The sequence below is a fragment of the Rhamphochromis sp. 'chilingali' genome, assembly GCF_963969265.1.
Source record: "Rhamphochromis sp. 'chilingali' genome assembly, chromosome: 5".
In the NCBI taxonomy this organism is placed as follows: Eukaryota; Metazoa; Chordata; class Actinopteri; order Cichliformes; family Cichlidae; genus Rhamphochromis; species Rhamphochromis sp. 'chilingali'.
The window spans coordinates 22651723-22665406 of record NC_137932.1 but is presented as its reverse complement, the minus strand read 5'-3'; the positions used below and the strand labels follow the sequence as shown (position 1 = coordinate 22665406).

Here is a 13684-nt window from a genome sequence, read left to right as displayed (position 1 = left end):
ATTTGCTCATATACTGCTTAGAAATTTCCCTCTTTATCACTCCAAAGTGAATACAGTTATTGCAGCTGCTTTGGTCAAACCAGTCCCATTTGGTTGTTCATTGATTGACTTCCTGCATTAGCAAGTTTACCCTCAAAATATCATTTTCAACTCCACAGGAAACTGAAAGGCTGCTGATACTGTACCTGAAATGGTCTTGTAGTCCATTAGATCAAACATAATGACGAACACACAAGACCAAGTAATGATAAGAGCCAGAACCAAGATCCAGGCCAGCGGGGAGCTGAAAGTAGAGTAAAAGTCATCTGTAAAAGATTTCTTCAACACCCGCAGAGGTGGTGCCCCAGCGTCTCCGTTCTTGTGATCGAGGACCATGGTTGTAGTGGTCGATGTTCGTGCTAATGAACAAAATATCAGAAACTTTGGTTAGTAAAATATGCACAGCACCTTTTTAATTTTTTTATCCCTAATATTCTAAGAAAATTAGTAAAATCAGAAGCTATGAAAACAAAACCCATTGCTTTATTTAAATACACATTACAAAAACTCTTCACTAGGAGCTACTGTTGGTGCAGTTACAGCCTGGTTTGCCACTTATAGCAGAGGTGAGAAGTAAAAAAGTACAAATACTTTGTTACTGTACTTCAGGTTTAAACTATTTGAGGGAAATTTATTTTTCTTAGCATGTACATCTTCAAAGATCAAAGCAATGTAAGCCTATATAAAGGAAACGATGCACAAAACAGTCTGACTGGCTGAAATGGCATTTTTGGTGCAGATGTCTTAAAGTTTTGGTCGTGAAACTTCAGCACAAAGAGAGTAATGGCTGGGAGCCTGGTTTCTCCAGCTTCCTCCCACAGTCCCAAGCTTTTTGTTTGCAAGTATAACAAGCAATTCTAATTTGGCCAAAGGTCTGAATGTGAGATTGAATGGTTGCCTCTGTGTGTTGGCCAGCATAGAGCAAAGTGTTCATGGTTTACCTTGGCTGTCCCCTAGGAAGGTTTGATTTGCTCCGGTCCTGTACGATTCAGATATGAGTGGGACAAAAGTCATCCTGGATGTTGATACTGATGTGGAGTGGGTAATGTGTTAGAAATAAAAGAATGCCATCTTGTTTGATCTAAATTGTCAAACTACAGAATGCTGACTTTAAAAAACATCCTGAAAAACCAAAATTTTAAAAAATGATATAAATGGCCTGTATTTGTATAGCGCTTTTACTAGTCCCGCCTAGGGACCCCAAAGCGCTTTACACACCCAGTCATCCACCCTTTCACCCATTCACACACTGGTGGAGGCAAGCTACAGTCGTAGCCACAGCTGCCCTGGGGTAGACTGACAGAAGCGAGGCTGCCATATGGCGCCATCGGCCCAACACCAGTAGGTGAAGTGTCTTGCCTAAGGACACAAGGACCGAGACTGTCCGAGCCAGGGCTCGAACCCGGCAACCTTCCGATTACAAGGCGAACTCCCAACTCTTGAGCCACGGTCGCCCTAGCTGCTAGTGAAGAGTTTTTGATATGGCAGGCTAGTCCATTTTGACGAAATTTCGGTGAAGCAACACAAATCAGTACTGAGTAGACTTATGCCTAACACATGCTTCTATATGTTTCTGACAATGTCAGAGCATGCACCTAATGAGATGATGTATGTTGTCCTGGGGGATCTCTCAGATCTGAACCAGGGTATTACTGAGCTCCTAGACAGGCTGAAGTGCAACATGGTGGCATCAGATGGACTAAAACATAATGTCCCACAGGTGTTCTCTTGGATTTAGGTCAGGCAAGCATGGGGGCCAGTGCCTATGCTAGGCACTTTCTGCAGTCTTGCCACATTAGGCCGGGCGTTACTGTGCATCAGGAGAACCCATTGCATGAGCATTGAATCTAACATTGGTGATAGCTAATGGCAATCAGGGTGCTGTTGCCTGTGAAGGTCTGTTTGTCCCTTGATATCCCGACGATAACTCACTAGAGGACATTGGGCCTTCAGGCCACCCTCATAAAGTCTGTTTCACACCAGTGATCTGCTGGGTGTCATTTTGTAGCTCTGGCAGTGCTCATCCTATTTCTCTTTGTACAAAAGAGCAGATACCAGTCCTGCTGCTGGGTTAAGGACCTTCTACGACCCTGTTTAGCTCTCCTAGAGTAACTGTCTGTCTCTTGGAATCTCCTCCATGTACTTGAGACAGAGCTGGAAGACAAACCAAACTTTCTGGCAATGGCATGTATTGACATGTCATCCTGGAGGAGCTATGCAACCTCTGTAGGGTCTAGGTATCAGCTCATGTGACCAGTGGTGACACTGACCTTAGCAAAACTAGTAAAAAATTATTCCTGTTTTGGGGTTGTGTCATTGTTGCCACTTATGCACACCTGTAGGCATTTTTATTGACACCTAATCAGCTTAAACTGACCAACTGACCACCTCAATATGCCAAGAAATTGGACTGACTTGGTTCTATACTCTGAGAGTGTTCATTTAAATGTTTTGAGCACTGTATAAAATAAACTAACTAGCCTTAGTTTTTCATTATTCAGCCACAGTTAGTGTTAATGTTTAAATTCAGATTGGTCTTTCATCCTATGACAGCTGAGATAGGCTCCAGCTCCCATGTCATCCTCAAGTGGAAAGTGGAAAGAAAGTGGATGAATGATTGATGGATACTTTTAGTTTATCCTGTAAGTGAGCAGTTACCATCCATGCCCATATGGTTTATTTAGACTCACTAACCAAGTATTGTTAGTGTAGATTTCTTAATCTGGATTTTTGTGTGTTTTCATTTATGTTTTTTCTAATGTATTGCTTTGCTTGGGCTCTGCTTCATACAACAGTGCAGCATAAAGAGTTTGCTTTGTCTCATAACACCAGTCACCATCCAGTTGTTCATATGTCTGTGGGTGTATTAAGCTTAGACCACCTGTTGACTCTCTTCAGCTCAGTGTTGGCAGCTACTGTGGGATACTCTCTTACTGCTGACTCAAACAGCTTAGCAGGACTCTAAACACACATAGAGCAATTAGGTTAGAGGGAGAGGTGTGTGTGTGTGTGTGTGTGTTTGATTTTTACTGGTCTTTTCAAAACATGAATAACAAGTTGTGGAGCCTGTTGTGAGATGACTGTAATGACACCATTGAGTTGTTGTAGTTTAAACTGCGAGTAAATGTTCTCTAAAATGTCAATGGACGTATTTTATAGCAATCATTTCTCTACCCAGGATTTTTCAACTCTCTCTCTGCTCACAAAGTTTTCAGTCAGCACTAAAGAGCAGCCATCAACATTATAATAGAGTTCTATTTTTAACCTATTCCATAATTGGCCATTTATATGGTTTAACCAACATTTTTCTTTATCAAGAAATCGCAAAATAGCTTACACGCACGCACGCACGCACACACACACACACACACACACACACACACACACACTCACACAACCCCGTTCAGCTATCTTAGTGAGGACCTTCATTGACATAATGCTTTCCCTAGCCCCTTACCCTAACCCTAAAAATGAATGCCTAACCCTAACCCTTACCCTATACCTAACCATAACCTAATTTTAACCCTGACACTAAAATCACATTTTGAGCCTAAAAATGCCTTTAAATGCCTTCAAATTTGTGAGGACCAGGTTGTGTGTCCTCACAAGTGACTGTTGGTTCTCACAAGATAGCTAGACAGGAACACACACACACACACAAGTGCCTGTTCAAAGCCAGGAAAACCCCTGCCACCTGTAATATTAATAACCACTGATACAGAACCTTCAGCAATACTGCCTGTGCTATGAATGTCTACATCTTTGTTTTCAAATAATATTTGTCCTGGGTTTGTCAGTCCATCCACATGCCTAGTTGAAAGTATATGGACAATTAGTGACCACACTACAATCAAACTGGGCACTCAGAAATGGGATAGATATCTTAATAGTGCTAGATATATTTGATCACAAATTATGTAGTTTAGAGGTTGATGTAGTGTCTTGTAGCAATATTCCAAAGTTCACAGACTAATAATACAAATTACTCTGTTACAGAACTTTAACCTGCTTTATACTTTTCTCTGTAGCAATGGAAACAACTAACTGAATATGGCCTACATTAGGCCTTGATAATTTCAGAAATCTTTACAAAGTTAGAATTTTTGGTGTAAATCTGCAGTTGTAGCTGCCCAAAGTCTTCAACTGATACACAGGCTTCTGACTGGCTATACTGTAGGTGTATTGACAATAGTAATTCTTTGAGAGCCTTCCTTCTTTTTTCCAGGCTTTTATGGATAGATTTGACCATGCACTGCAGTTCACTGATGATGTGTAGTTCAGCACTGTGGTCCAAATCCAACTTATAAACAATTAATCATGAATTTGACAAGAGATCCCTGTGTACTTGTACTTCTATTTTGTCTATCTTTTATTTTCTATCTATCTTTTTAAACAGTTTCATGTATTCATTTTACCAGTCTGTGAGCTCCTATTTTAACAAAACCCTCAATGCAGACATTGTAACACGTGCAAGACAATAAAGACCATTTTTGGAATTTAGTACTGGAAATAAAAACATTAATAGCATGTGAATATGTCCTTCCCCTTTGGACTTGATATTTTCCTTGACCACTGTTTTCAAAACTCAACTCTAAATGGTGTGACCATCCATCCATGTATGATTCCTCCTTTTATGGCTGACCTGCCTCCATGCTGTGGATGACATTTCTGCCATTGCTCTCACAGGGTATCCATGACAGCTGAGCTCAGAGCAGTCATTAGGAGCTAGTGGAGCCAGAATGCAGGGAAGTGTTGTCATAACATTTCAGTAATGAGTGCACAGAACTGAACTAAACACAGCAGAGACCTTTTAACATCCGGATGGTTGAGCCTGATAAGTGTTATAAATCAGGTTAGAAATTTGATTCCAACATAACCTACAACAACATTCAGGTGTCAAATTCTCAATATTACAACAGAGAAAGCAAACAGGTTGTTTGCTTGGTTTACAGACTCTATTATTTGTAATATTTATGTGGAAAATAACAGTATACTAGTATACAAGTATACTAAACAACTGGAATTCTTTCCACCCAGTGGTTTCTAATTTTACTGAAAGTGACAGAGAGACTACTTCTCCGCTTTGCCTCACAGCCATGACATTAATTCCCCAACTATGAAGCATCTCCACAGCAAGTTCTTCGTAAACTCTTCTGACTGAAATTGAAAGAAGCATTGTTGCACCTGAGTATGTTATATTTCAATACAAATCTTTTCTTTTTTCATTTCTAAATGCTTAGCTGTTCCAGTCTTTCACACATACAGGTCTTCTTAGTCTTGTAAGAAGCACCATTCCAAAGGATTCCAAAGGGGAATGTAACTAAGCCTTTTTCCATAATTTATTTTCTTCTGAAAAAGAAAAAGAATTATAAGATAACTGGCTGTCTTGACAGAAGCATTTAAATTAGGAAATAATCTTATTATTCCTAATATCATTGGTAATAATTACACCCTAATAGCTTAGATATTAGGAATAATCTAGGCATTAAAGAGGCAAGGTACACCCTTGACAGCGTGACACTCTTTCACTTGGATAACACATCGACACAGACCCATTCATGCTCACATGGCCAGTTAAGAATCACCTATTAACTTAAAGTGGGTTCCCTCTGTGTACTCTGTCTTTGGACGGTGAGAGAAAGCCAGAGTACACAGAGGGAACCCGCAGGGGCAACATGTAAATTCTTATAATTAGGAATGAGAACATTAAAAAAAAAGTGTGGACACTAAGAAACTGAATTTTAAAGCATGAATGTTCGTTCATGATTATTGGAAGTATTAGTTTGACAAATAAATACTAAAGTTTCCTGAAGCTTTTAGCATATGTAAAAGGCTTTCATTGGCACTTGTCATGTTCATCTACATCCACTAATTAACATCATAAAATGTGACTGACTATTTGAGAAAAGCATAAGTGGACCATAAAATTATAGTTTTGTTTTTTCCAACATAATTCTTAACGTGAAGATAATCAGCTCTTTATACTGTCATTTCAGCTGTCATTTCAATAACAATAATCATCTCATTAGCATAAGTATGTGTGTGTACACCCACACAGCAGTTTTTAGCTGATTAGCTGCTTTTCTTTGTGGTTTAAGGCTGAGAGCAAAAAAAAAAAAAGGCTGAGAGCAAACATACATATGTATGTTTGTCCTACTGTAGTCTGTCAAAATCTCCTCTTTGAAAAAGGCCTTTCATAGAGCTGCAAAGGTTAGCCCTGCCAAAAATTGCATATTATTTGTCTAACATTTGACGTTTTTTGTCTTCCTATCTGTGGGTGGTCTTTTGTAATTGCTGAACAATCAGAGGAATCATCTACCATACAATGACATTTTTTTTGTTTTTGTTTTTTTCCCACAACATCACGATCCCAGAGCACTCAGCAACATCGGATGCTATATTTGTAAATGTGCTTCCTTACATAGGATATGTCAGAAAATCATATTTTTTTTATTTTACACATCCACATGTCAACTCAAAGATAACATCCTATCAAGACTGGGAGTCCACTTACTCATACAAATCACTTTCTTGCATACAGACAAATGTCTGTAGCAGTGATTGGCTTACTGTGCCCACAGTTTTCACTGGGACAGTGTGTTATTTTTTCCCCAAGAATTTCACAATGTGAGTTCAGTCAACATAGAATACTGAATGGACTTCAAAGTATGGATTTGGATAGTCATTTCATTTACTGTTGTCCTGATTTACTATTAAGTTGAAACATTTAACATCAATTTATCTTTGATGACTCAAATGACTTTATTTACTTAAAATCTTCAGTGGGGAAATGAACTGCTGCTAATAGCTGCTATTTAGCTGCTAATGATGGACTAGAGCTAAATAATATGGTTTTACTTCATTTTCAATTCTGTGTCTGTGTTGAATTGAGTAGCTGTGGTACCATCTTTTGTCAACTAAAATAATGAAGCATTTTAAATTGCCCAAACAAACTGCACCAGATTAGAGCCCATGACTGTCTTCTTTTCTATCACAGTGTTGCTGAGGCTCATTGGTACTGTAGTATTTAGACCCAGCTGTCATGCTACAGGGACAAGGAATGGTTTTGAAGTAATTAAAACTGGTGGGCATCTTATGAACTTGACGGTGCACAAATGCCAAATGTCTGTTCAAAGATCCTCTTGTCTCATTTTCTTTATGCCAGGCAAAAACATGTAAAATGGTGTCACAACATTAGCTGATATGCAACAGCAGGAACAGTGTTGATGCTGACTGATCCTATACTGCACAGTCGGTGTCATGGGGATCTGAAGCTGCATTACAAATAGCAGATACATGATAGCAGAATATTTTTAGATACTTCTAATCATGAAATTCTCCTACACACCACTTAGCACAACATCAGAAGGTCTGTGTGCAAAACAGACGTACAGTGCTCCGCAGAATTTCATATAAAATGATAAGAGGCATATTTTAGGCAAGAAGTTGTTGAAATGGTCAAAGTCAAAGAGTAACCAAGGTGATACTTTACCTTCAGCTGCTTCGGTCATGGTTTCAAAATAAATATTCTGTTACAAAACTTAAATCCTTTATGGAGATTTTGTTGCCATGAAAACAAATACTTGTGGTAAATCCTTGGATCGTCTGCACAATTTAATCCCAGTGTTTAATTCCAATCCAGCAACGTCATCCAAAAGGTTTGTGATAAATGGGAATATGAAAAAATTAAACCAGAGGCCACCACCAGAAACCCTACACCCCTTTGTCCATTCTCAGGATTTAATCCTGCACTATATTTCCAGGCATCAGAAAGTTTTAATGAGTCTTGGTTTAGAAAGTCTTGAAAGCTGACTTCTGTCCCAGTGGATCAGGCTGGGGAGACAGACAGAGACCAAGTTAACGTGGCCCGTGTCTTTGCCCTTTGCCTGCTTAGGGCTGGGATTGTAGATAGAGCAGCTTGTCCCCCCACCCACACCTCCACTGGCTCAGACAGAATTAGACCGAGCACAGGGACTGACGGATGATGGAAGGGAAAGAGAGAAAAGAGACTAGGAGCGAGAGCTTCAATCTAACTTTATCCCACCAGCCTATGTTGCCGTTGGAGTCACATGGTCACAGTATGGATAGTGCTTTCACATGTGTTAAAACAATATGTAATTGTATCATAAACTCTCAAATCTGCGTATTTGTATTTTCAAAGTATTCAGTTGCAAACTTTCAAAGTCTGAATTCAAATTTTTCCTATTACGTTCATAGTGTGTTTTCAATTTCTAAGCCCAAGGCCCTGAGTTATTCTTAGATCGGCTCACGTCAACTGGTATTCTGCTTTGCCTTTTTAGGCCAGAGGCGTGACCTTAACACCCCATCCCCTTTCCTTCCTTCCAGCCCCCGCCCTCATGATACCAAATCCTGCTCATTCAGACCTCCACTGCTCGGAGCAGAGCTGTCATGAAGTGGAAAGAAAGAAAACAAAGATCAGAAGAGCTGAATTGCTGGCAATATTTTACACCAGGTTACATGCAAGTTGCCAGTTGTCAGAGGACTCGAGTACAAGTCAGCTTAAGATTCCTCAATAAAGTAGTAGAAGTTGGTGATCAAAGTCACACTACTCACTCTCTCCAAGAATTGTATGCCTTTTCCTTGTGTCTACATGAATAATTGTGCTACCTTTGAAAAACCTCGATGGTTTTTATTGTTGGATTGTATAGCTACTCAGAAACTTTTAAAAGCTAGAATTAAATAAAATTAATAGTAATGAGAAGAAAGTTTATTAGTACTTACTAAAAAAAACAATGAAAATGCATGTTAAAATACACATGGTAATAGTAAGTTAATAGTTAGAACTTTTGTTGTGAACTTTGGTTTACCTTGTTCCAAATAATGTGAATCTGCTCTTGAGACTACAGAAAAATGTGAAAATTATTTTCTTTCAATATTTTCCACAAAGACATCTTCTTAAAACCTAGACACAATATGCAATACACAGAATGTTGACATCATTTTAAAAGGTAATCTGGCTATTAGAAGATTTTAAAATAAGATAAATCCAACCTTAGATGACACTATACAATATATTACATAGTGTCATTATTTATTTAACAAAGTAAGCCAAAATTCAAAACAGAAACAAATCGTTCCTATGGTAAGAAAGTTATTTACAATTGGAAAATATCAAAGACAGTTGGTCTTTCCAAACAATTCTTTAAAAAACAACACCCTTTGCTGATTACATAGCTCATATCTCTTATCCTTCCAAGAAAAAAAATATATTGGTAAATTGATACTGATATTAGATTTTTTTTGTTGGGTTTTTTTGGTTTTGTTGGGGCACATTAATGGCACACCTCAAGGTCCTTTCTTCTTTTGCATTTCCACACTGACTGCCACGATAACCACAATGATCACCACTGCTATAGAAAAACCAATAATGAGCCATATTATGGTAGGTTTCCTCCAATCTAAAAAACAAAAAAGAAAAACGAGGGTAAGAAGTTATCTTTGATCATTTGCAATTCAAAGCGTGTTGTCACATATTAGTGCATATGTTTCCAGCTGGGGGGCTGGAGGCTATGAATGCACACATGGGGAGAGCATCAAACGCCACACAGAAATGCCCCAGTGACCAGTGGATTCAAATCCAGGAGCCTGTTGCTGTGAGGCAACAATGCTAACCACTGGGCCACTGTGTTGCCGTTTAGTAAAGTGGCATCAAAGTAATTTTTTTTTCACAGGAATAAATAATTTTCACAATACAGTGGAACCCCGACTTACGAATACCCCATTTCACGAAAAATTCAAGTTACGAAGGCACTGAACGGCAATATTTTTGCCCGTGTTACGGCAAAATGCCCAAGTAACGAAATCTGCTGGCTCTGATTGGCTGAGCCTACAATGTCCACAATGCCTTCCGAATCATGTGACAACCCCTTGGCTTCCGTACTTGCGCTTCGCTGTTCCACTTGAACGACGTATTGTTGTTCTAGTTAGCATTTAGCCTATAGCCTATTGTTCAGCATCGCCTCACTCAAAAAGGGTGCTTCGACTTACGAAAATTTTCGACTTATGAAAGACCCTCGGGAACAAATTAATTTCGTAAGTCGGGGTTCCACAGTACTAAATTACATGAAAAATTATGTGATTTTTGTTTTCAGATAGCAAAAAGATGCACTTTAGCTCTAAAACAAACTAATCAAACTTTTCTTTTGAAAATACGGACTTATTAGGGAAGCTGAATGAATGTAAGAGTCTCACGTACAATTTTGGAAGCCTTGCAATGATGAGGTCTGGAAGAAAGAAAGAAAAAAAACAAATAAGGAGCAATACCTTTATTGAAAATACCAAACCACTTACATCAGTTATTGCATGTATGCCCATTAATAAATCAGTAAGTGAAATCCTTACCTGGTGATTTGGAGATCTAAGAGTTCTCCGGATGTCATTCCACATGGTATTATTGAGGTCACAGTCAAGCAGTTGGTCCTCATAAAACAGACAATCCACAGTCAAATGCACATTTGAGTTGTTCACCTGACTCCGGCTTTTAGCTACAACATGTTGTGGATTGTAGGTGTGATGCATCACCACCAGAATTGCACGTTTACCCACTATAAACAAAGACACAACATGATCAGATGATTCAGAAAAGAGATTAAATAAATGGGCTGGGTTACTAGATCTTGAATTCATGCTGTAGGACATAAACACCACATGTGGTTCTTGGCCTGTATCCTACATGTGTCCCTGTATATAAATCACTTAAATTATTTATAAAAAGTCACTTTTATTTTTCCTTACATGGTATTTTGTTGAGGGCCTCAGCAATGTCTGTCCCAACTCGTGAAACCACAGGACAGAAAATCACACAGTAGTCACTTTCTTGTGTAGATGTTTCCTCAGTTTGGCCAATGTCTTTAAGCTTCTGAACAATTGAACGATGAGCGCCATTTGTTCTTCCGGCCAAAATGACACGGAAAACTTTCCACGACCCTAAAGATAGATTTAACAATATATAACAGTTTTCTGAAACTGAAGACAAAACACCAAAGCTTTTCTTTTTTGTCACCATACTTAATTAATGTTAGGTATTTTAGTACCATGGGAGCATTTACTGGATATTGTTTTATAGTGACATTATACAGGAAAACTCTGTCATTCAATAAGGCCCCTTTGTTTTAGTTATTTTTCTCTTTGACCCAAGAATTGATGTGTGAGAATCACAGGCTGGTACAAGGTTGAAATACCACAGAGATCACTCCCTCAGCTACATTAGTTTCTTAATCTTTTAGACGCCTGTTGAAGGCCAAATGGTTTGTTTCAGATTTCACTAATGAAAGAACTCTTTGTTTTGTGCCTTGAAAATATGTCGCTGAGATAATCACAATTGTAGCTGAACTAATAAACTACACAAAGGATGCTTCTTCACCCAAGGGCAGGAAGACGCTCCCTTATCTTGGTCTGTACTGGTTTAAACTGATAATCTGCTGTCTCATGAATTTTACCCTCTATATAAACTGTTGTACTTGTGAATAAAGTTGAGTCAATTTGGGAAGACAACCTGAAGCAGTCTCTGTTTTCTTGTTCTCCCAAGCTGCTCCCGAGCTCGTACTAACACGCTGAATGGCATGCTTGAATATTACTTGAGAATATATTTGACTGTGTTACAGACTAAGGGACATTCTCTGCTGATAGGTGAAGGTACATTCTCTGCTGATAGACGTCCACGCCTCGAAGGAAGTCGATCCACGGATTAGGCCCTGGAAACCGTTTCCTTCAATTAATATGCAACTGATTTCATATATACAGCAAATGCAGCTTGATCATGACACTGAGTGAATCAGTGTTATTTTCATTTGAGGCTAAACTAATAGATAGAAATTACGGACGCCTTGTGAGCCATTCAAAATTATCAAGTAGCTTTCTGTGTAGAAATGACTACAGCCAATGGAAGCCAAGGAAATAATCACAACTTACTATCTCTGAAGAGAAAAGACTGAACATTTGACCTAGATGTTTCATTTCTAACCTGTTGGGTAAGTGCACAAGAATCTGAACTATCAATAGGAAAGTTAGCATTACAACAGAAAGCAAAACAAAGTTTAAAAGTCTGGGTTTTCTTTCTTGTCTCACCCTATGTATTAAATAAACCTATTGCAACATTTTCTTCATCACTAATGGAAGTTTTATTTGATTATAATTAGTCTTTTACTCTATAAGCTGATTGTAAACCAGCTATCCCCGGCAAATTTTGTATTGATCTTATACTAGTCTTGCTTTAACAAGTAAGAAAGAAGTCAGTGATACTTATCTGACAAGATATATTTTAGGATGACTGATATGGGTGACTTGAAATTATTACTCATTCAATAAGTAAATGCAGCTTATTCACCTTAATATTGACATATTTAATGGAAATATTAAAAAATAAAGCAAAATTATTCTCTCACCATTTCCCTGGTCCATGTCTCTGAGGAAGGATAAAGAATTAGAAAGCAAACTTTAGTTGAAATTAACTAAATCAAATATAGTCAAATAACAGGAGGTGCAGATCCATTAACTGAATGCATTATACATTTTCTTTACTAAAAGCTGTGCTTTTACTGGCTTAGAAGACAAACTTTAAAAATAGATTACGGGTGTAACTTGAATTACTCTGATGCAAGACATTTACATTTTGCAGACTAAAGTTACTTACATAGAGATTACAATTTCTTGACTTGTTTTGAAACAGAAATTCCTTCCCAATGGAAAAAAAGAACTCTAGTGTCTCCCCATGCAATGAAGTGCTGCCGGTTGTTCTTTGAGAATTAACTTGTTCACCAGTCGAAAACAAAACTGGACAGGCAGGTAAAAGAATGTTAACGTCAGTGTGACTCAATGGACTAAAAGGATATGCAGCTACAGGTGGTGATGAGACGGCCTCAATGTGGCCAATCCCTTTAAGCTGTTGAAGAACTGAACAATGAACCCCAAAATGAAGTAGAACAGTCTCACAGACCAAACACGTTCAGTTTAACTTATCCCATGTGACACTACTCAGCTAATCAGGTCATTTCTACACATGATGGCGAGAAGCTGACAGAAGAAGTTAGAGAGAGAACAGACATTTGCCTTCCTATGTAGGCCTATGCTACATTAGTTTAATGGTCACAATGGTGGAATTTCAAGGGCCAAATATTTTCTGAGGTGGTGCTCATTGTGAAACATTTCAGAACCACTTGTGTGAAACGATTTCCCTAACTCTTCCCAAGCCATTGTTAATATAAACGGATTAAATAAATAAAATAAAATCTTGTCAAAAAAGTAATGAGTAATATCTGGTATTTGAAAGATCATCTCTGTGTAAATGAATATGAACATTATGCTATAAATGTTGGAGGACTTTTGGATTGTTTGTTAAAAGTTTACTACAGCCTGTGAAAACTGTGAACCAGTGATTGTGCTATAGATAACATTTGGCAGCTGGAGGGGCCCCACCAGTCTGTGCACTGGTCCATGACTGGAAATTTGTTGTTGAGTTAAATCAAGGTGTGCCTTTTTGCCTTACTGTATAGGTATAATTTATTATTATTATAAAAATAACTACAACCATTAGAATTACCAGTTATCGTTAGTTTTGATTAATTATTTACTCTTTAACCTGTGAAACAACTATATAAACCATTTTTATATAAGGCAGCTATGAATG

At 38.2% G+C, this 13684-nt stretch overlaps 2 protein-coding genes across 11 annotated transcripts in view; both read right to left on the bottom strand.

Annotated features, from left to right (window-relative positions):
- Positions 1-8477, bottom strand: part of LOC308397129 (uncharacterized protein) — a 31573-nt gene extending 23096 nt beyond the window's left edge. For 5 of the 10 annotated variants that reach the window (XM_080882856.1, XM_080882864.1, XM_080882860.1 and 2 more), the window contains exons 1-2: positions 7532-8476; positions 186-398 (exon numbers count right to left, since the gene is read on the bottom strand). In XM_080882856.1, the coding sequence (XP_080738982.1) occupies positions 186-398; positions 7532-7550 (232 nt within the window). In that variant the 5' untranslated portion in view covers positions 7551-8476. Of the gene's footprint in view, positions 1-185; positions 399-7531 lie in introns of all 10 variants that reach the window. The other 5 variants (XM_080882865.1, XM_080882858.1, XM_080882859.1 and 2 more) reach the window with 3 other exon arrangements.
- Positions 8478-8815: 338 nt separating this feature from the next.
- On the bottom strand, positions 8816-12926 carry LOC308397135 (uncharacterized protein). The gene is made up of 6 exons (XM_080882875.1): positions 12692-12926; positions 12444-12463; positions 10795-10986; positions 10402-10604; positions 10256-10283; positions 8816-9458 (listed from the first exon to the last, which is right to left on the bottom strand). The coding sequence occupies exons 2-6, from the start codon at positions 12457-12459 to the stop codon at positions 9346-9348; spliced, it is 552 nt and encodes a 183-aa protein (XP_080739001.1). The 5' UTR covers positions 12460-12463; positions 12692-12926; the 3' UTR covers positions 8816-9345.
- Positions 12927-13684: the final 758 nt, after the last annotated feature.

Excerpts from the sequence above, each read along its gene's own strand:
- LOC308397135 (XM_080882875.1), bottom strand. Across the intron at positions 10,284-10,401 it reads TTAGATCTCCAAATCACCAG|ACCTCATCATTGCAAGGCTT; the intron begins GTAAGGATTTCA and ends TCTTTCTTCCAG. Across the intron at positions 9,459-10,255 it reads ATTGCAAGGCTTCCAAAATT|ATTGGAGGAAACCTACCATA; the intron begins GTACGTGAGACT and ends TTTGTTTTTTAG.